This window comes from Enoplosus armatus, chromosome 3 (genome assembly GCF_043641665.1).
Source record: "Enoplosus armatus isolate fEnoArm2 chromosome 3, fEnoArm2.hap1, whole genome shotgun sequence".
NCBI lineage: Eukaryota > Metazoa > Chordata > Actinopteri > Centrarchiformes > Enoplosidae > Enoplosus > Enoplosus armatus.
The window spans coordinates 15,215,566-15,237,483 of record NC_092182.1 but is presented as its reverse complement, the minus strand read 5'-3'; the positions used below and the strand labels follow the sequence as shown (position 1 = coordinate 15,237,483).

The 21,918-nt window shown below is 40.2% G+C and overlaps 1 protein-coding gene across 2 annotated transcripts in view; it reads left to right on the top strand.

Moving 5' to 3' along the window:
* ca16b (carbonic anhydrase XVI b) overlaps positions 1-21,918 on the top strand; it is a 93,547-nt gene that overhangs the window by 14,266 nt on the left and 57,363 nt on the right. For both annotated transcript variants that reach the window (XM_070902303.1, XM_070902304.1), the window contains exon 2: positions 7,652-7,756. In XM_070902303.1, the coding sequence (XP_070758404.1) occupies positions 7,652-7,756 (105 nt within the window). The remainder of the gene's footprint in view (positions 1-7,651; positions 7,757-21,918) is intronic.

Below are 21,918 nucleotides of genomic sequence, written 5' to 3'. Positions count from 1 at the left end.
TACAGAATAAATGCCAGGATGTGTTTTTTTTTTTTCTTTTTTTTTTTTCTATTCAAGGAAGACTGAATACACTGGAGACTTTCATCAAGACCTTTTCGCCCACATGCTCTATCAAAGTCTGACATTTGATGTACTGTGTTTCTCACTTATACCTTGTAGTAAAAGGTTGAAGAACAGTGTAACACATGACACATTGCACTGCTCGGGCTTCATCACCTATGACTTCTGTTATGTTATTGCGCAGATGAAATGAATCTTCACAATATACCTTTTTAAGAGGAGAAAAACTGCAGGGAATGCAGGTGTCTGGACTGAGAGTGGATTGAGAGTTGGTGACACATTTGGATTTGATTATAATGAGATGGCCGTATCCATTTTTCACCAGATACGCTTCGAGAAAAGACTGCAGAGCAAGTTGAGCATAATGAGAAAGTTGAGTATGCCTCCTTGGCCCTTCCTCCTATTCTGCCTTCTTTGTTGTTCAAGTTCCTTAATGAAACATAAACAAAAATGTTTTCTGTTTGGGAGGAGGTCCAAGGCCGTAATGCACACAATGCCTACAACTGTGTGTGTGTTTCTGGCAGTATTTCTGGACTTGACTGAAGTTGGCTTTGAGTTTCTGTCACTTCACTATTTCTACTTGTCTCTATATTTCACTATGAACTTGTACTTTAGGCTTTCAGCGCCCTGCATGGCATTCACAGAAACACCTCATCTGAGCTGTGTTGAATGTGCAGTAGCACTTCCTGTCAATTACCGTGATGAACAAAAAGCCAGACAGGTCTTGACGTGCACACAGATATGCTCATCCATGCAAAAGAAAAAAAAGATTAAGACAAGATGTCATGGGAATTTTTTTTTAAATAATGTTAACTGTAGACTAATGGGCTTAATTTTACTGTAATATGGCTACATTTTTTTGGCCCAAGGGTGCTGATGCCCTCTTTGCTGAAACAGCTTGTTTGCTTTTAGCTGTGTAGGCCTAAATATCTGCATTGGGATTTGAGTTGTTGTTTTATTATTTCTGAGCTTGATGTTTTAGCCTAGGCTCCCTCTGTGCCGTATCTTTGGCTGATCTTGGCAGTTCTCATGTTCCCGAGGTCCTTGGTGTGACTCGAACACTTCCGGGGATATCAAGCCACATCGCCCACTTCCCGAGGAATGAGAAACACATGCACTCTCAAGATCAAGCTCCACTTACACTATTTCTATGCTCCTCTGCTTCACAGAGAGACCCCCGACCTTGTTTTACTGCGACTTGTACTGGTAGCCATGTGAAGCTCCACACACTGCGGGTTGAGTCGGGTATTTGGCATTTGAATAAAATGAGCACATTTGAAAGGTGTGTTTGTCGTAAATACATGTGTTAGTAATTCACCAAAACAGAAATCCAAGCAGATGTCCTTACATTTGACAGTTGACTCATGCATTGCAGATGAGGTGGTGCAGACTGCAGCTGTCTCTTCCGTCAGTATGCACATTTGTTCCTTATATACATAGCAATTTTGCATCAAGAGTCTGCCCTTTTACACACTCGTGATGCCTGTGAAAAACACAGCTCACTTCTGTTTAGTACGAATTCAGACACAATAGTGTAAAAGTTGCTTAGGCAGTTTGTCTAATTAGTACATTTAATGATATGCCTTCTCTCTCCCTCTAATTAAAGGACAAGCTGAGAAAATGGGGATGGGTGAAGTGAACCCGTTGTGCTTCCCTCTCCCTCAATAACCACCGTCGAAGTGTCTGCATATGTAACTGTATGAATGTAAAGCAGGCCGATGCTGGAGGAGAATGGGAAAGATAACAGTGCTGACTGACATGTTGGAAAAGTATTCACTTTATTCTAATGCACGTTTTTGGCACATCACCTTCATTAAGCATATGAAGGTGACGTGGTAAAACATGTTTATTAAAGTGCATACTCTTTGAGGCGGAAGCACCTGGTAGACTAGTGACAAAGTGTCAGGACACATTATATATTGCTAAAAGAGTGCAAGTGAGGTTGACATTCCCTTGATAATGAGTTTAAATAAACTGAACTTTTCTTGGTGGTAATGGCTTTTAGCAACACAAAGTAACACCAGTGCTGTGTGGCTACAAGGGATTTCAGCTGTTCCACTGCCATGTGTCGCTCCCAGTCTAAGGTTATAGAGGTTATAAAGCTGTATATAAAACACAGCAGAATACTAAAATGATCCCATTGCCCTTAAAGGATAAGTCTGTTGACCTTCTATATTTTGCTCATGGTCAACAAATCCCATGAAAACACCAAAACCAACAATGAATTGATCTTACTAACAAGTCTTATTCCTCTGTGCTGTAGATCTCAATTTTTGACCAAGAGATGTCTAAAAACACATCAATGAGCCACACTATTGTTCCTTTTGTGACATGTCCCTTCATTATCATTTCCATGGGAACTGTAGTTTACATTGAGTCAATCCCACATACATCCCACACCATCCTGCTTCAGTAATTACTTACTAACACACATGGCTGAAAACAATTTACTCCTGTTGTTGAGTAATGCTTGGTAAAAAACTACAGTTCCTAGCTGTGTTATTATTCAGCCTTTTTTTGATGAAAGTATATATTTGTGACCTGTTTTTTTTTATAAGAAATCTGTCTTCAGTGTGGAAAGTCTGAAAGTACTGAGAGGCAGATTTATGCATTGTTGATTTTGGTCTGTTCATGGGATTTGTTGATAATAACAAAATACAGAACATTGACAACTTTAGGATGGGTAAAAATGATAGATTAATTAATGACTCCTCATGTACAAGCCTAATTCATCTTTATTTATTTTTATAGTAGTAATTATGTATAAGTGAATGAGCAACCAGCACTATAGCCATCTATAGGGAACCTCTGCACATCTGACTGACCCCTGAACATGTGGCGTTGTTTATTCAATACAAATAGATATCATGAAAAAAACAGGCTTAGATTTTTATCACAATCGACTCTGTTTCTGTATATTGATAATAAGCTCTCACACTATTATGGTGGAAAGATAATTGTGTTTATTTGGCATTGATACGCATGCATGTGTTTTCCTTAAGAAATGTGAGAATATTTCTATTTATTTATTTAATTTGTTGTATGTTTTTGGTTAATGAATCTGGAATCGACTCTATTTAGTGAATCTAGCACGAGTATGAGTAGTGCAGTTCATCACTTAAAGAAAGGACGTAAATGTTGCATACAGGGCACGCAAAATCCAAACCTTTAACAAGAAGTGTTTTCAGACAAGCATTTTCTTTATTTGCCCATAAAGGTAAATTGCAGACATAACACCTCTTGCTATACAAAACATCCATATATTACGCTTCAAATGAGCAGGGATGAACAGAGTACTAGAATATTGTACTGTTACTATTAAGATGTTTTACTCAAGTAAAAGAAAAAGAAAAGCTTTTGTAAAAATGTACTTGGATAAGAGTAAAAGGTCAGTTAAAGTGAACATTACTTTGTTACATTTTTAAATGTGAAAGCTGCATTGTAAGATGATATATGATACTGCTGCTGTTAAATTAAAGACCATCTTTAGGCTACAAAATAAACGCATTTAATATCAAATGTTTAATGTTTATTACATTGTTGTACAGTTTTGTACTGTTCACTAAGTGCGACCGCTGTTTCACCCCCTCACACCTCCTGACACTCAGCCTGTGAATGTTTACATGTAGAACATATATATGTTTATCAGCTGAGTGCAGACTGTCGCCTCTCTGGACATGGAGCTCCCTGGAGCTCTGCCCTCCTGCAGCTGCAGACGCACCAGCAGCTGATTTCTTCTCCATTCTCATACAGTTTATTAGGACTTTTTCATCTGACTTTTGTTTTTACTCTGTAGCAGATGCAACTTGAAATGTAATACTTGTGATAAAAAGTAAAATTACAGCTTTTTAAAAAGATTCAAATAGTACAAGTACCCAAACAAACGTCTTTGTTCCTGTAACGATAGACCACAGCTACCGAATAGAATAGCGATGCGCCATAGATTTACCTCAAACACAAACAAACAAGCGGCTCTGTCTCACACACGCATCGCAAAGCTGTATTGTACAGCTGATAATGATGGTGGTAATTTCATTCATCGCACGGGCCAATTTTTTGTAGCATGTGCGACACACAGTAGCTATAAGTCACTCTGTACAGCCCTGCCTAGTAATTGTGAGCTTTGAGCTGCATGAGGCTTCAGAAAATGTATTACTTAAAACTCCTTAACAACAACAACACTATATCCAGTGTAATATCTATAATTTAGAGGCGAATTACTATTACTATTAATAGAAGTCACCTCCTCACACACACCATCACTGCCACTGCCACTCTTTGTTCACCCAAATCACCTGGACACGGTAACTCAGGATGCATTTGATAGCTTAATCCATCCCCAAATAATCCTCCTGGTGACATGGACGTGCCAGCCCGGCTATCCCTCACATACCTGATGCTAACATTGGTCACGAGATTGATATTTTACCTCCGGCCCCCAATGACTAATGCAAGTTAAACGCTCCTGTGGTTGTTGTTAGGCTGTTGTTTTTCAATGGCTCTCAGGGGTTCTTGGCTTGTTGTTGAGTGTGATATTATGGAACAAATAGCAGGGCTTAATGGTGGTGTAGATGATTTAACTGCCCTCAGGGCAATGAAAAAAGGAAAATGATTTTGTATGCCGAGACATTGTACAAGGTGTTGTTCTGTAGGTGTTATGAAGCCTTTTATTTTCTCTGCGCTTCCTAAAAACACACTTGGATGTAAAAATCAAGCAAAGTTTCACTATGTCTAAATGTAAAAATACCTTTTTAGGCCAAACTCTCTGTATAGAACATCTCATTTAAATTACCAGTTAACCTACATAATTGCTATTCACTTGTGTTTTTAATTTAGGATTTAAGAACGTTGTTTGAGTGCAGCGCGGCTCTCCTCAGTCTCCTTCAGGCCCAGCACCGACTGTGTTGTCTGCTCTGCTCTATCAGAGATGCTGTGGCTTTAATCCTTTGCCCACAGGGGACGGCTGACATGGATGAGTGTAAACTGTTGACATGGTGCTGTCTCCTATGCTCTCTGATCAAAGACGGTGTAGCACTCCTGCTTCACAACCTGCCTTCAAATATGCTCCAAGTCTCTGCCACAGAGACTGCCTCCCCCTCCGTTTCACACTTTATGTTAACCCATGTTTCCTCATAGTGAATTGATACATCTGATAGTAACAAAGCAACCATTTATGACTTCACCCATGTAGCCTCTGTGACTACCCTCCAAGCAGTGAGTTTGATTTGATAAGCGCTGTGCAAGTGGCTCATACCATAGCGGAGACCATTTTTGGAGACAGTTATGCGCTGACTTTAAGTGCAAGGAAAGACTTGGCTTGATGTAGTGCTTAGTTTAATTAATCCCCGGTAATGATGCAACTATTAGTAAGAGCTGAGCTCGTCTTAAGTGGCTGGAGATGTGTGTGAGAGTGTGTGGATGGTGTTTGTATTTGATGTGTGCACATGCTGATCAAGCCAAGTCGCTGTCTAAAAGGTGGTTTAGCTTCAGTGAGTCCAGGGAGTTCTGCTGTTGTTCTAAAGTTACCTTTTAACCTCACGAGGCTGCGAACAAGTGTGATATACAGTAGTTGTCATGGTTACAGTGTCATGATGCAGCATGTGCTTATACAATAAGATATGGGAACACTTGTCACATGTGCACCTGTGATGTGTACAGTAAATGGAGATTTTAGACTTTGGAAAATCCACAAAACGCATTATCTGTATGTGTTTTGTTAGAAAATCCTATGTAAGGTATATAAATATTATTGCTGAGACTGTTATGACTGTTTTTGTGCATTTTGGATGGGGTTTTAACTGCAAAGCTGCATGAACACAGTATTGAGTGCGATGTGTAAATTGATCAAAACACTGTGATACAACATGGATTATCTAAGTGGATGGAGAAGGAGCCGTAACATTGATTTCTGCCTCCATTTTGAGTCCGGCAGATTGTCATCTCTGGTTTTGTTTTAGTTTTTCCTGCCATTCCCTTCAACACAGAAACAATCTGCGTACCCAATTGTTTGCATCCTTCTAGCAACAGGGAACCCATATTAGCCCATACAACTCTAGGTTTTGAATGCCACAGAGGGTTTTGACCGCTTAAAGCATCACAAAACCCCTTTTTTTATTTTTGCTTGTGCACCTGATTGTCAGTGGCTTCAGCTGGACATTTTCTTCTCCACTGGCATAGGCTGCATCCATCGTGGAGTGTATTCTCCCCAATGAGTTTGATTATTGCTAGTCTGGGACTATACTCGCTCTAGGGAATGTGTAAGGACAATTTGTGCCTCTAGCTTTCGCTGTAATTCTGTTGACAATGTTTGATTTCTTTTGGGCGATTTGCCCCCAAGAAGTTAAAGAGACATTTGTGCCCAGAAGACTGCTGGTAACATAGGCTGTCTGCATTTTACTAAATTAAGTTTCCACATAGGAGCTCGGCAGGGAAGCTGTTGTGGCATTATTATAACCATTTATATATATCATTAAATCCACCCTATTTATTTGTTTTTCTATCCCAGGCCAGCTGCTGCTCGAAAGAATTTGATTGATTGTAGCTGTAAAAGAGCAAGAAGCATCATAGGGGCTGTAGGGGAAGCTCCTCTTGTTCTCTGCAGATCCCTGATGGTAGTAATCATTACCACCCATTAAGGCATTGTGTCATATGATGGCACCTCGCCTGAAAGCACACATAGTCACCACTGTTTCTCCTGCTTCTGTTTTCACTGGTTCAGTTTGTGAGGCTGGGGAGTTCAGGAAACCGAAATTTGTCAGAATAGCCAGATGGGTAGCGAGACCCGGAGATACAGAGTAAGAGTTGTTAAAGTATGTTTCAGTCGCTGTCGCCACTGGGGGGTTGCAGTCCCTCCTGAGAGGAGCTGCAGCAGCTGCAATTTGGGAGAAGATTTGAGGCACTTTGACTGAGACCTTTCCCAATGTGTCTGGGAAAGGTCCGAGATGATACCACTAAGCTATATGGTTAAAATCAACATCACAATATTACTAAGATTTTTCCAAAATCAATGTATATTACAGCAAAATTGCAAATAAAACATGCAAACTAATGTTAAATGCAGTGATCTCTGTTGCACTGTTATGCATCACATCAAACACGTGTAAAACAAGACCTTAAGGAACTAATTTTGGTAGTTTTATAATAAACATTCTCAGAACTGATAATGTTTATTTGATGTTCACATCTGATCACGGTACTGCTGAAGGTTGACAAAAGATGGTATGAGTTATTGCCCGGCCCCAGGAGACAGGGGATGAACTCCAGTCTGCAGTGTCGAAGTGGGACTCATTACACGCCCATCCATCACCCCACATTTTACTAAGCTGCATTAAGGGCACACTTCTTTCTGCACTGGTACCAAAAATTGGCAAAATGTGTCCTACAAAATACAAACTGAACTGAATTTCCCCTCTGAGATATTTTTTATTTTCTTTATAGCTCGCTATGTTGCCAACTTTTGACATCAGCTATACACATTTTGTCACGTTTTTTAATAGGTCGTTGAATAAGTTACTACTTTTCTTTCAGGCTGTAAATGAAACTTTTATTCCCCTGCATATTTTCTTACCTCTTTTACTCTGACCTTCCACAGTTGCATCGGGTGGCCACCCTCACCATGCTGGAGACGGGCACCATGGGAGCACAGTCCTAATGAGGGAGAGGAGGGCAGCAGGTGACCCCTACTGGTCCTATTCAGGTGAGCTCTCATTTGTGTGCTGTCCAGAGCCCTCAGTAGAAAGGGAAATGCATTTACTTGCTCACCTAAGCTCTCATTTTCCTATTTTTGTCTACCGTTTTACCATTAACCTATTCCCTCTTCACGGCTGTTGCCAGAAGATCTGAATTAGGCATTTAGTATTCATATAATAGCATACCTGTACTGTATGTTTTCATTGCTCTTAATAACTCTAATTAAACTAATGCACTGGAGAGAAGAAAACACTGACATACGGCAAAGTGAGTTGATGTTCACATTATGTTGAAGCCAACTGTGATTAACTACAAATGAGTTGACTCGATTTTAAATTGTATTTATTTATTGTCAGGTTTGGCATCAGGATTGAAATGCATGAGGAACAGTTCATGTGTGTGTAATTTAATAAAAGCCTTGCAATTAGTTGTGAACCCTACTCTGCTTCAACAAGTGATGGTTACAGGCATGAAACTCAAACATGAGGCATAAAGGACGATTACGACCTCTAATATGTCACATTTAGCGGCAGTTGTCTTAAACAGACCTCCATTTGTGTTGAAGTCGGTTTGGGAGATATGATAGTTTATACCGTGCGACGGTAGAAATGTGTCCACCGCGGGAGCTATCCCTTAGTGTCTCTGCTATATATTCTGGTCAGGCTATGTAGCAAATCAGGGCTGGATTCTTGGGTGATCTCGTGATTCTCTCGTGATCTCGTGAATCCAGCTGCCTCAGAAGGTAACGTGATTTGGGCAGCTGGACTGCTTACCACGTTCTCATGTGATGCGAGAGCGACAGTTGGTGGCGGTAGTGCGTGTGTAGGGGGCGACAAGAAAACATGGAGGAGGAGAGTGAGATTGTAAATGCAAATCATTTGAAACCATTTCTTAATTGAATTTACAGAACTTACTGTATTGTGAAATATTCTGTTACCGTGATATAAAATTACATATACCGTATTGCCCACCCCTATATTTTAGTAAATTGAATCAGAAATACAGTAGACCTAGCTGTGAAAACCTAGCTAGATTCATTTTTTTTAAATTCCTGCCTCTATTATTGATATATGCTTGCTTTTAATGCCAAAATAAGTGCTTCTAGGAATTTAGGCTTTCCTCCTCCTCGAATCTGAAAGTGGACAGATATAGCAGACCAGAGTGAACAATCAGATGTACTCTCTAATGGATGATTCATTATGTGCCCTTTTGTGCTTGTAAATATTCTCAGAGTATTATTTGTTTGCATATACATATTTAGGCGGTAAAGTTGGGGTGTGTTTTCCTTATGGTGTGAAAGTGGCAAATTGATGCAACATACAGTATTTTGCAGTATTCATGCAGTAGACTACTTTTGCATCCACTCATTTATAAAGTCAATATTTTAGATACCATTAAGCTTGCTCATGAAAAAGGAAATCAATGAGGAAGATGCTCCTGCGTTATTAATTCCTTTTTACGTTTAAGAGTACGATTCTTTTTTGTTTATATGTTTATAAATATATATTATATATGTTTAGGCATATGTATGTAGGCATATGTATGCAGATGCTTTTTGGTGGGAAGCAGTTCTGATTAGCACACATTAAATGTTCTTTCAGAGCACTGCTTCACATTCAGCTATACACATTCACACCTGAGTGCAAACACAACCCTCTGTCGGCCGTTGAGCAGCTCCGGTGGGAAATAGGGGTTATATGCTTGAGGGCACCTCATTGGAAGAGCTCAGGAAGGGAAGAGCAGTCAGTAGAATTATATTTACAGGTTCCAAGGTCCAAAAACATCACCTATCAAATAACTAACTCGGTCCCTCTGCTCTTGGAGTGAAACACCACTCTGAAAATATGTGTGTGTGTGTGTACGTACATACACATCAGGCTTCATTTGGACATTTCTTTGGTCGATTCAATTTTAGGGCCGTATGTCTTTTATTTGACAGAATGTTGTGTATGCCGTGTGCCGTGTTTGTGTGCAGAGTTGCATGCATGCTTAGCAAGAGGCAGGCTGGTGATTGGGAGAAAATAGGATCTCATTTTTAAAAAAATGTCTATATAGAGAGGGTGGACAAAAAATTAACAAACATCGGGTCAGGGAACCGGCTGACATGGGTTGATTTTTGGACATTCATTTCAGGCCTGTGCAGAGCATTAATTCCTACCAGTGAAGGCAGCTGGCTGATTGTACCGAGAAAAAGGGAAGCATTGAGCGAACACAGAAATGTCCATTGCTTTGGAAAGGTAATTAGTGGCTAAGGCTGTGAATGGGGGACAGACAAGCGTGCCTTAGCAGCTAAATGGTTATTAAGGGCATTTGCTCTGAGCAAGTGAGTGTAAAAGCAATGCACACAGTAGGGTTAGCCTGAAGCTAGTAGTAACTAACTAGTGCAAGGCAGACTTCAGCTCTATGAGCTAGACACACACATATAGTACATAATATATAGGGGAGCATATCACCCATTGTTTCACACATGCTTTCCACACCCCTCACTGTGTGTGCTACAGTGTACAGAGCTGTTTGGAGGATGTGGAACAATATGAGTCTCAGAAACTGGAGCAGTAGCAAACAAAACTGAGCAACAATGTAGAAAGTTTCTTCCATAGTTTAAATGTGCAGCACATGTTGTAATAATGGCGGCAAAATATAAACATTCACCACATAGTTTGCTAAGTTTATACAATGCTACAATAATTGTTTGGTAATATATGACATAAGGGTTTGAGATTTTACATTATGTAATGATAAAAATATATTCCTCAGTTTTCATGATAAGAAAGATTGCTGAGCTCTTGTATTTTACACATTGGTCCAGTGCATTGAGGACTGAGGCACACAGTGCAATGAGAGCTCTTATCATCCCATGACTTGTCACCTTCCTGTGTGCTTTGGTTATGAACCTCCAAATGTAAGTAGCCTCGAAACCTACACCCTGAAATTTGATTAAAAGTTATTTAAGGCATGCTGTGTGTGTGTGTGTGTGTGTGTGTGTGTGTCTGTGTCTGTCTGTGTGTGTCTGTGTGTGTGTGTGTGCATGGAGGCATTTTTCATAAGAGGGATGATATCATACTCACCATAACACTCCCACAGGAACAGGGCTATGCATCATTTTCCCCTTTTTATATCCCTGCAGGTTTTCACATCTTCTCTGTTAGTTTCTCTGGCTTCCTTTTTATCTGTAGTTTTTTATGTTTTTGTCCAATATATGCAGTAGTTTGCTTTTGATTGCACTCTTGTTGATTTATTGTTCTAGTTTAATTACAGCACAACAGTTGGAGTACCTTAATGTGCATTTGCAGAAGCATTATGCCTGATCCCCTCTAACAGTGTGTAGAATGAAAAACAAAAAAGAAAAAAAACCAAGCAAAGAAATGATGGAATTAGATGTAGAAAAATATAGATCAATGCTCTGGAGATGATCGTCTTCTCTACACTCGGTTTTTATTTCCACTACATTATGAGATTTTGTCAAGTCCCTGAATTAACTTGCATGTCATTCCAGACTGATATGAAGCAATTATGCCCAATGAAAGATTTATGTTCTTGCTGTACTCACTGTGAGAATTTATGATTTTGTTTAAAAAAGAAAAAAAAAAGAAGCTAAGAGTGCGTAGTTGGGGAAATTAAAAATGCAGTAAGGATCACATGCTACTGTAGCCCAAATCGTTTAGATGATATGGCAGTCTGCCTCCACAAATGAATAATAAAGCTATTAAAGCACTACATCCCAGTGATTTTTCACATTTATAACTCACTCCGAGCTCTGTGCTTTGTACGGATAGACCTCCTACTGTCTGTTTTCATCCAGCAGTCATGGATGTTTGGATGGAAGCCACTCTGACAAGCTGTTGTAGCCACCGAAAGAGCCTGCGATTGTCTGATACGTGTGGATTATATTTCCCCTCAGCCTGACTGTTTTATTCCACTTCACTGAGGTTGCCCGTGATCATTAGCAATCTTTCCACTCATGTCTCACATAATGAAGTGAATGAAGTGTCATTTTCAATCAATTGCTATGTTGATCCAACTTAATTAGTACATTAGGTAACTCACTGTTGTTGATTGCCAAGGCTGTTTGTTTTGGCTTTGAATTAACCCTCAATTCTACTGCTACGCGCACTTTTCTGTGGCTTTGTAATGCATTTCTCCACTACTTCAGACCTATCACATTACTCTCTTGATTATTTTCTGGGTCAAAATATGTAGCTCAAAATTGCACTGAACATGTCAATCACATATTCATTGTGCAGTTGTACAATAGATCTCATTAATATAAATCTTTTCAGAAACACACGGTTGTTTGAACAAACACACCACAGGATTTCAGAACAGAGTTCTTTTGGGTTGAGTTTAGAATGTGACTACGCTTCTCAGATTGGTTAGTTGGGTTTGACATGTTAAACCCTCTGATTCATACAACCTCAAATTGGCTGGGTGCAGTGTGAAGGCAGTGCACTTTGTCTCTTGCGGCCCGACACCCCCCGTACAAAGGCTGGAGGGAAAAGAGCAATGCCATGTTGTCATGGTGCCCGACAGAAGGAGCTCTGCCTCCTGGAGGTAATGAATCGAGAGGAGGATTGCTCCCGGTAGACCTCTATGTATGAGAAGCACTTGACTTTAAAGCAAGGCTCCCTGAGTATACGGCCTTACAGGGGGTATGCATGGAGGGTAAAGTATCTGGCGCACTATATATTGAGGGATTGAGGGACACACTCTTCAGGGATGAAGATAAAAATACCAGCCTAATGTATGGTTCCCTGTGAGTTTTTCCAATGAGAAAGATGGAGGTAATTTTTACAAGAGCTCCAGGGATCTTGCCACACTCCCATTGATGAAATCAGATTTATTGTAAATAATGATGTTTGGCTCCTGATTGTTTTGAGACAATCAAATAATGGATATTAAAGCTATTGTGGGATTTGTTTTGCATCATGATTCATGATATTTTTGTTGTCCAAATGAGCCCTAGGACGCAATTGTTAAATCAGATCTCTGCCAGAATGAAATACTTGGAATGGCAGCTGAAAATCACAGTTGAATTTAATTTCCAATTATCATGCAGTCCAATGACCATCAGCCAGACAATATGTCCTGTGATTTTCCAAACAAAGTGGCTGGAAGTGATATTGATCTCAGGAGGGGGTGTTTCAGTTATCACAGTACATTAGTCCATTAGAATATACATTAGTAGGTCCGTAGGTGGACATATGCTGTAGTCAGTGCTTTTAAAGAGAGTCTTAGTTTTAGTTCAGTCATCTGATCACTATGCGCACCAACCACAATCCATTCACATCAAATCTCACTCTATTCAGATGACCAAACCTTGCATTGATTCTTGCTTCACTAATGATGCACCCAGTCTGCTGGTTGGTAAAGCTTTGCCTCTCCACCCGCTAAAATCCAGTTAAGCCTTTTAAAGTGATTTCCTGCTCTGTTCGATTAATTAGATTGTGCTTATCCTCACAGGGACTATAGATTGAGTTGTTCATGATGTGTTTTCACAGAGCATTGTCAATTACTATTTTACTATAAAGTACTATATTTACTATATGCCATACTAAATTGGCAACTCTTCTCAGGATTCCAGGATTTGAGGGCAACAAAGACTGACAGGGTCTGACAAGCATTAAAACATCCGCTTCCGTTGTTTTATGTAAGCCCGCACACTGGCGTCGTCGTGACAAACATCATTGCCAGTTGACACATGTCAGCTGTCGAGAAAAGCTGCAATTTTATCACATTCAATCCCTCGAATGGCACATCCTGGCTACTGTACCCTGACTATTACTTCAGTGTGTATGGTGCGTTGGTGTGTGCTACAGGTGTCACGTGACGCAACGCTACAGAGCCGGTTTGTGTTGCACATTAGAATTATCTCTCCTTTTCCACTTTTTATTTTGAAAATAGGAACTGTGTTCTTTTACAGTAGTGTCAAAACCTTAGGATCTTTTGAACGTTATTGTGCTCATCCTACAACATTCCTCTACTGCCTCCTGTAGCCACAGTGCTTTCTGGACTTGATTAACTTCCTCCTCCTCGGAGAACCGAGAGAGATTCATCTGTCTTCCTCCCCTGCATTTATAGTCACAGCCATTCTCTGTGATGATGGAAGCTTAACACAACATCATCTATATTCCTCCAGTCTTGCTGATGTGTTGTATCAACCTGGAGTTGTACCTGCACTCATTTTCTGAGAAAATGAGAGGTGCAGGAACACTAATTATTAAAAATGAATTTTGCTGGGGCCCAAGCTGACTCATTATTCATCTTAGTTATTGCTAGCAGTTTGGATCAGCCTTCGTGTGCCAGAATTGGTCCATTTGTCTCTGTCAGGGGTGGGCCCTTGACAGATGTGCCAATATGGCTGCCGAAGTTCTGCGCTGGGGGAGAGGCATCTTAATTCTCCATGATGTATCGCACTGGCAGCAACCAATTTAGCAGAATTGAGCTCCAAATCATCTTACTTCCCACTGCCTCTGACAATCTGTTTCCATTCTCTAGATGAGGTAAATATATTAAGGACGGAAATAAATTTGGGATTCCCGCACCCTTAGCTAATACTGTATCCATGACTTTTTGTTGCAGTTGATTGTTTGTTTGTATTGTCACAGTGGCACGTCCAGAGAACAGTATCCTGGGCTTGTGCCACCAGGATACACAAAGCTAAGGCCCAATGCACGGCAACTCTGATAAATACAGCCAAGTGTTCTGGTTTCCCTGTTTAGGGCAGATTTATGTATTGGACCAGCAGGTTTGTTTTGCAAACCTAATTAATTTAATTTCAGGTGTCACATGGCATTGGTGTGCCTTGTGGCAGCATATTAGGCCTAGTTGGTGGCTAAGGTCCAACATAATGGATGTGGACATGCTTGGCCTGCTGGGATTGCAATATTGAGGAAGTGTGAGATTGCCAGCTCCCAGGTTTCCCCTCTAATGTGGTTATGCTGATGAGCTGGAATGAGCTAGCTAGTAGCTCAGCAAATTTTTAGACTCATAATCATGATGACTTACTTTGTAATGAGTACATATCCCCCGAAGAGGTGAGGAGTTAACTGTAGGGGACAAGGCCGTGATAGTGGCATAATGTCACAATGTGCAATTCTCTGCTTGAATAATAAAACAGTGTTTGACTGACAATCATATGTTCAAATGCTGCGAGGTACGTTAGCATGAAATTGTACTTGGACCTGCAAGCCACTAACTCTATAGAAGCGATTGATTGCATTTAGTACTGCATTACTTCCAGATCACTGACGTTCCCAGGCTTGTTAGAGCCTTTATTCTGTGCTACTATCTCTAGTTCACTGAATTACACCGCTAACTATTGATTCCTGTCCGGATTCTAAATTATAGGGACACTTGCTGTGTAAACATGTAGCCGTTGTTGTCCCTGCTTAGCTTGCAGAACAACTGCAACATGGAAGAGTAATGGCTGCTGAGCGGGTGAGCCGAGCTTGGAGAGGGCAATAGCTCAGAGTGGCTAAGAATGGTTCAGACCTTATGTTTTTGTGGGCTAATGGTGCCTGTGGGGTGGCTGATATGGTTTGGTTTAGAAAAAAAAGCTGTTGTTAATCAAAATATATGGATTCATTAGATTTTTGGAATTGCCTAAATATTGGGTCTATAATTTGTTTTATCAATCACACTTATTGTTGGTAAGTAAGTTAAAAAAAAACTCTCCCATACAATGCCACAATGAAATCCGACAACCTGCACCATTATGTTTCTGCAAACTCAAAGACATTTATGTAAATTTAGGGTGATCCAGCTTCATATTCTCACAGTAGCAGGCAGGAGGGAAGATCACTCAAGCCTGTCATTCTTTGTCTTGTAGAGCCTCATGACTCATTTAAGTGGGAGCTCATATACCTGCAAGGGGTAATAAATAATGTAGATGTATCATGGAATTATTGGGGTAGAAGCTGTTCTTTGCATATTGCTCAGAAGGTTTCGACTGTCACACATTTTAGAAGGCAAACACCCTCGCTGATTCTTCTTTTCACATTTTCTGTTTCTAAAGCTGAAAATGATACTTCTCATTTAGTGACTGTAGGCAGGATTTATAAATGCTTTTGATTGGACTGAGAAAAAATAACCCTCATGTTGGAAAACATTTTGAGTGTGCTAATGTGTCCAGTTTTCTGAAATATAAATAGACTCATTTCCCTGTTCTTTTCTTTTTTTAAATACATTTTTAGCCTCAAACAGCAGAGCGAAACTTTGAAGCCAGAGGGGAAAGGACCACTGCCTCTGCTATTTCAGTCATTAGCTGCTTTGGTAACATCACCAAGCTCATATTTTCATTTCATTTAGTTGCCACTTACAGTAAGCTGGACTTTGATGTCTTAGTGCATGTGTCTGTAGGGGGGAGGCCTAGTAAAGGTACAACAAAGGGAGTCAGTGGAGGGGAATTGAGAATCTGAATTAGTACTTTTTCCATAGTACTCTTTTTTTTTAAATTTTGATGTCCATACCGAGTGGAGGCCTGCCCACAGCAACTTTTAATTATGAAATGAATTTGACCAGCATTCACCCGTCCTCTGGAATCAATTTTCTGTTCCACTTTGTGAGCTCCCTCCCCCACTTCTATCCCTTAATTTCCCTCCTCATCTATCTTTCCTAATGCTGGCCACATCTCAATTCTGAGCAGGGGTTTGCATGTGGGTGCTATGGGGGTAGTGAGGAGGGTGAGACACAGACTGGATTAAGGCTGGATTTAAAATGGCTGCTTGCTGTGCTTAGCTCAACACTCATCTGGGGATGCGGTCATGTGCTGTCTTGTGATTTGTGGCCTAATTAGCGGTTTTGGGGTACCCAAGGCTTAAAAAAACCTGCACAGTTTCTCTCTCAGCTGCACTCACTTTTAATTTCTTCCACTCTCTTCCCTCTCTAGCCAGGAGGTTTCTATGTTTCTGCCGGCACCAGAAGGGCTGTCGAAGCATGTGCCGCTTCTGGCTACGTCACATATTGCTGCTATCTCATTGGTTGCGCTTTGAAAGGTCAGCGGCCTTCTGAGGTCAAAGTTGAAATACGTGAGCTTTGAGCGCAGTGCTTGGTGCCAATTTCCAGTGGTCGAGCAGCTTCCGCCTTGTTTGGCAGCACCACTCTTGCCCTAGGAAAAGAATGGCACGGCCAGCGCAGAGTGGTTCTTACCGCTGATCATGTGTGGGGCCCTTGAGTACATACAGTATCTTGAGCATCAAACGTGATTTTAAAACAAGCTATTAGTTTATGTGTAACCCATATCACCCACTGCATGACGTTTACATCTGCTGGGTGTTAGCTAGCCACTTCCAATTATTCATTCTTAACTGTTGTATTATCAAACAGTGTTCATTTACTTTAATGTAATGACATTCAGTGATAAAATAACTTAATTTATGACATCTTTTTGAGGGAATCCTATCCAAATAATATGTAACCTTAATCTCTCTGGGAGGGACTCTGTCAGTTGTCTTTGAGTTTGCGTGTCACGGTGGCCCTCGCTCATGGTATGACCTGCCTCCAGGAAGAAGAAAACGGTCGGTGCATATGGAATAACTACTATCTTTGTATCAAGGTACAGGATCTTCCAAATGTTGTTTATTTCACAGATATGTGTTTCCGTGCGTATTCCTATCAAATTATTGCGTTTGCTGTAACGTTACTGTGCGATACTCACATGCAGTTTCAGGACTGGTTTCCCTTTGGCGAATGACAATCCTGAATCTGTGATCAGCATTGCTTGTGGCATTGTTGACATCTACCTGCTGCTTGTTGTTGTAATCGTTGTGCTGACATTGTCAGGTAAGCGCAGAGTTTTTCATTTAGGTGCTTTACTCATAGGTGTGTGAATTGACCTGGATATGAAGTGTCCGTAGCGCAAAATGATTTAGTTACTAAAGAGATGAGATGGAGCCCTCTCCTCTCCTAAAACAAAACAATCAGCAGTGACGGTCATATTTCAGGTGCATATAGGGGAAACACTGCTCTCACACTCTCCAGCTGTAAAGGATGACTGTGAAAGCAGCAGACGTTGAGGGCCAATTTATCATCATCTGCTGGAGTAAATAAATATATGTCTGTTTAGTTCAGGTCAAAGTGCAGAGGTGCAAAACGGAAAGATCATTTGGCTGAAGTTGATGTTAACCTCCACCAAGAAGGTTATGTTAGGATGGCCTCTGGCTGTCTGTTTCAGTCTGTTACCCACATACCTCACACTAATGGCTGGATTGACTTGGACTTATGTTCAGCTGTGATCTCTTTAGAGAGTTCATTTGCCTTCCACAAATTTGTGAATGCATCTTGCTGATTTGGATATCAGTCTAAACTTGTCAGTAAGGGAAAATATTACACACAACTACTACTACTGCTACTAGTGCAACTAGTTCTGTTAGTACTTCTAGGAATAATTATAGTACATTTCACTGTTGGCACATGGTCATTAAATTGTTATTTTTATATCTTTCCTTTTGTCAGTGAATCTCTGTTTCGACAAATAGAGAAATAGAATAGCTCATAAGCCTTTGCAAGATAATTACAATGTCCGTACAGTGCATGGATCTCTGTATCAGTCAGTCCCAGACAGACATGATCTCCACTTTGTGATAAAAGATGAAAATCTGATCCGATTTCACTCCCCATCCGTATCTGATATAAAAAAAATGATGACCAATATTAAAAACAAGTTGGGTCCTCCACACATATTGTAAAGAAGACATTGTATGTACTGTACAGTATGTCGGTAACCACTGTGTTGCATTTTAGACATTTTTAGAGGAGATAAGCTTTTATATTATGGGCAATTTAGGATTATTGAGACACATTTGCCGGTTTTCAGTGTAATTTTGTTGGATCAAACACTTAAAACAGCAGCTCTTGCAAAATAACATGTACAAGCAGTCAAAAAAAAAAGAAAAAAAAAGAAAAACAGATAACATGTCATCTGAGGGTTCACTGTGTGGGTGGAGATCTTTCGCCTCCACCTGCTGACTGTGGCTAATGGTCTGCTTAGTGGTGACCTCATGCTGCGGGGTCATCCTCACGCCATGACAGGCAGGTAAGTGAGAGAGGTTGTGAGAGGCACAGAAGCCCGTCCCCTGGGAGGCAGCGGCCTGCCTGTCTCCTTATGCCTGTCCTGGTTTATCGCTCTGCAGTGACCCGCAGTCAAGTCATCCTCCTGCCACTGCGTCCCTCAGTCAAGGGGACGAGGGCCCTCTGGCAGGCATCTACCTCCGTTCCCACTGCCTTCCCTATCTGATGGCCAGCTGCTTTATGCGGGGAAACTGTGACACAATTGGTTCTGTAATCTTTGGGATGTGCTTGGCATTTTTAGCCATGCTAACTGCATGGCTTTAGGCATGGCAATATCTGACAAAAACATTCCTATCAGCCTCAGCTGTACTTTGGGTTTAGTGCTAATTTGAAAATATTAATATGCTAACACGCTAAACTCAGATGGTGACTATGCATGTCAGCATGCTGATGTTAGCTTTTAGCTCAAAGCACCACTGTGCCCATGTATAGCTGCTAGCATGCCTGCAGACTCTTGTTTACGCTTTGCCATCTTTAGGTTTAGTAAAGTTTAAACATGCAAGACAATATGCAGCAGTCTTGTTTGTCATTTGGCATGAATATAGTTGAAGAGGGTGGAGTAAGAGGTAACACATGTTTTGGACCATTTTATTAGCTATGTAGACATCTTAATATCATGACCATGCGTGGTGTATTTCACTCTACCATAACCAAATGTGTATTTAAAACCGATACAAGACTTTTTCTAAATGATTTAGACTGACGAGCCAGCATTATCATCTTTAAAGTTCCGCACTCTTGTCACTCAGTTGAGAGAGTGGTCGCAGTACGCCTTCTCTAATAGTCAGGTGCAGAAGTCTTAACTTAGTGGAAGTTCCTAGAGCCCAAGAAGAGATAATTAAACTAATGGATGAAGCTGCATAAATGGAATATGAGGGTATGAGAGTTCAGAAAGAGGTGTTGGCTTCGAGAGAGATAAGGTGCTCTCTGAAAAGAGCCGTAACAATAGGAGTAGATGGAAAGGGTGATGTGACAAATTGGAGCTGGATTCTGTTATATTTTTGCAGTGTGTGTGTGTCAGTGCATAGTCTACATATGCAGGGCCCTGATTGGTTAAATTTAGAGAAACAGATTATTTGCTATTTCCTCTGAGGACCAATACTAACATAAATACATATTGTGCAGATGTCCAATGTATAAGATACACTGTCTTATCTAAGTCAGCCTCAGTGCTCAATCTCCATTTTAAGACCCTTTAATTTGAATAACTACTGAAATACTCACTAATTATTCCTTAATATAATATTGGCTGTGATTTGAATACAATCTCTTTTTCTGATATTAAAACGTCCATCTCATGACCAGCTGCAGGACATTTATGAGTGCTGAGGTTAGCGTCTGTGCTTCTGACAGTTAGCTGATATGAAACAGTTGCCCTTGGACAAAGCAGAGTAATGTAGCGTCACTAATCAGTGTTTCACTTTGCGGCTGTACAGAGGAGATCTGTGTTCTGCTTGACAGCGTGCTCACCTCTCTCTCTCCTGTTTACAATTAGCAAGAGGTTTCCTTACACTGATGCAGCATTGGATAGGTGTCAATGAGCACTGAAACACAGAGAGGGTAAAACCCGAGAGAAAACTTTTACTCTTTCATACTGTGTGGAGAAACAACTTTTAAAGGTGCAATGATGAAGTTTAAAGAGCTTTTTATTTACTTGACTTTAGTTTATGCAAACTCTCCAAAACTTAGTCATTAGCCAGACAAACATAAGGTTTGTAATCCTCAAGCTAGATTAAGTAAAGTAGAGGGAAGTGTGTTATAAGACAGCATCTTTATCAAATATAGCACTTGTTTGTCATTTGGCATGAATGTAGTTGAAGGAATAAGAAGTAACACATATATGTTTTGGACCATTTTATTAGCTATATAGACATCTTAATATCATGACCATGCGTGGTGTATTTCACTCTACCATAACCAAATGTGTATTTAAAACCGATACAAGACTTTTTCTAAATGATTTAGACTGACGAGCCAGCATTATCATCTTTAAAGTTCCGCACTCTTGTCACTCAGTTGAGAGAGTGGTCGCAGTACGCCTTCTGTAATAGTCAGGTGCAGAAGTCTTAACTTAGTGGAAGTTCCTAGAGCCCAAGAAGAGATAATTAAACTAATGGATAAAGCTGCATAAATGGAATATGAGGGTGGAAAATATAGCACTTATGAGTGTCATGGACCAAACTCATTTGAGCTTGATCTAAATAAAACTCTCTGTAGAGGAGAAGATTTGTTAGACAAAGTAGACTTAGCTGTGTAGGGAAGGTAAAAATCATGAACAAAGATCATGGGTATAGATCACAATAATACCTGCTTTTAAAACAACATGGGGTTTTATTGGGCATGTTTTTTTCATAACCACATGGATTGTCATGAATTATTCCTTTGCTACCTTTGCCACCCTTTTATTTTCAGGAATTGGCTAGTTTATTCTGATCGAGGTTACTATGAGAGATGGTTTGTTTTGACTGGGCTACTGCTCTGATAATTGGTGGAATAAAAGGAGTAAAGAAATGTTAAAACAACTGTTGATACAGTAAGGCATAGCAGAATTTCCCATTTAAAAGAATTAAATAAACGTTCATACTGTCTTAAACTTAGACATCCTAAAATTTAATTATTTTACATTGGCTAAAGCAACAAGACTGTTTTGAGTTGCATACATTTATTGCATACCCATGGTATTGGATACCATTACATTACAGTATCGTAACAATGCCATCATGGACACTTAAATTGCTTAACTAGATATTTAAATATACCCTTGGGCTAAAAAATGTAATCGCTCCTTCCAGTGTAGTTCTCCAGAAGCCAGGCAGCTTATTTTTGGCCCAAATGCAATTACTGGTCAGTTTTTCTTCACTACAGTTTGATCATTTGATTACATAAATGAATGTTGTAGTTTTTTTTTAAGCTTTGTGTGCTTTTGGAGATGTTGAGCTTGTTTTGTGTGGTTATCTTTTGACACGGTGAATGGACAAACCGAAGAATAATAACTCACTAAACATTTGGGGCACTTAAAGCCTAACCCATTCTTCTGTCAACAAGAAGGGCTGTAGATTAAAAACGCTCATTATCATGCAGAAAAATAAAATGGGCTGCTGA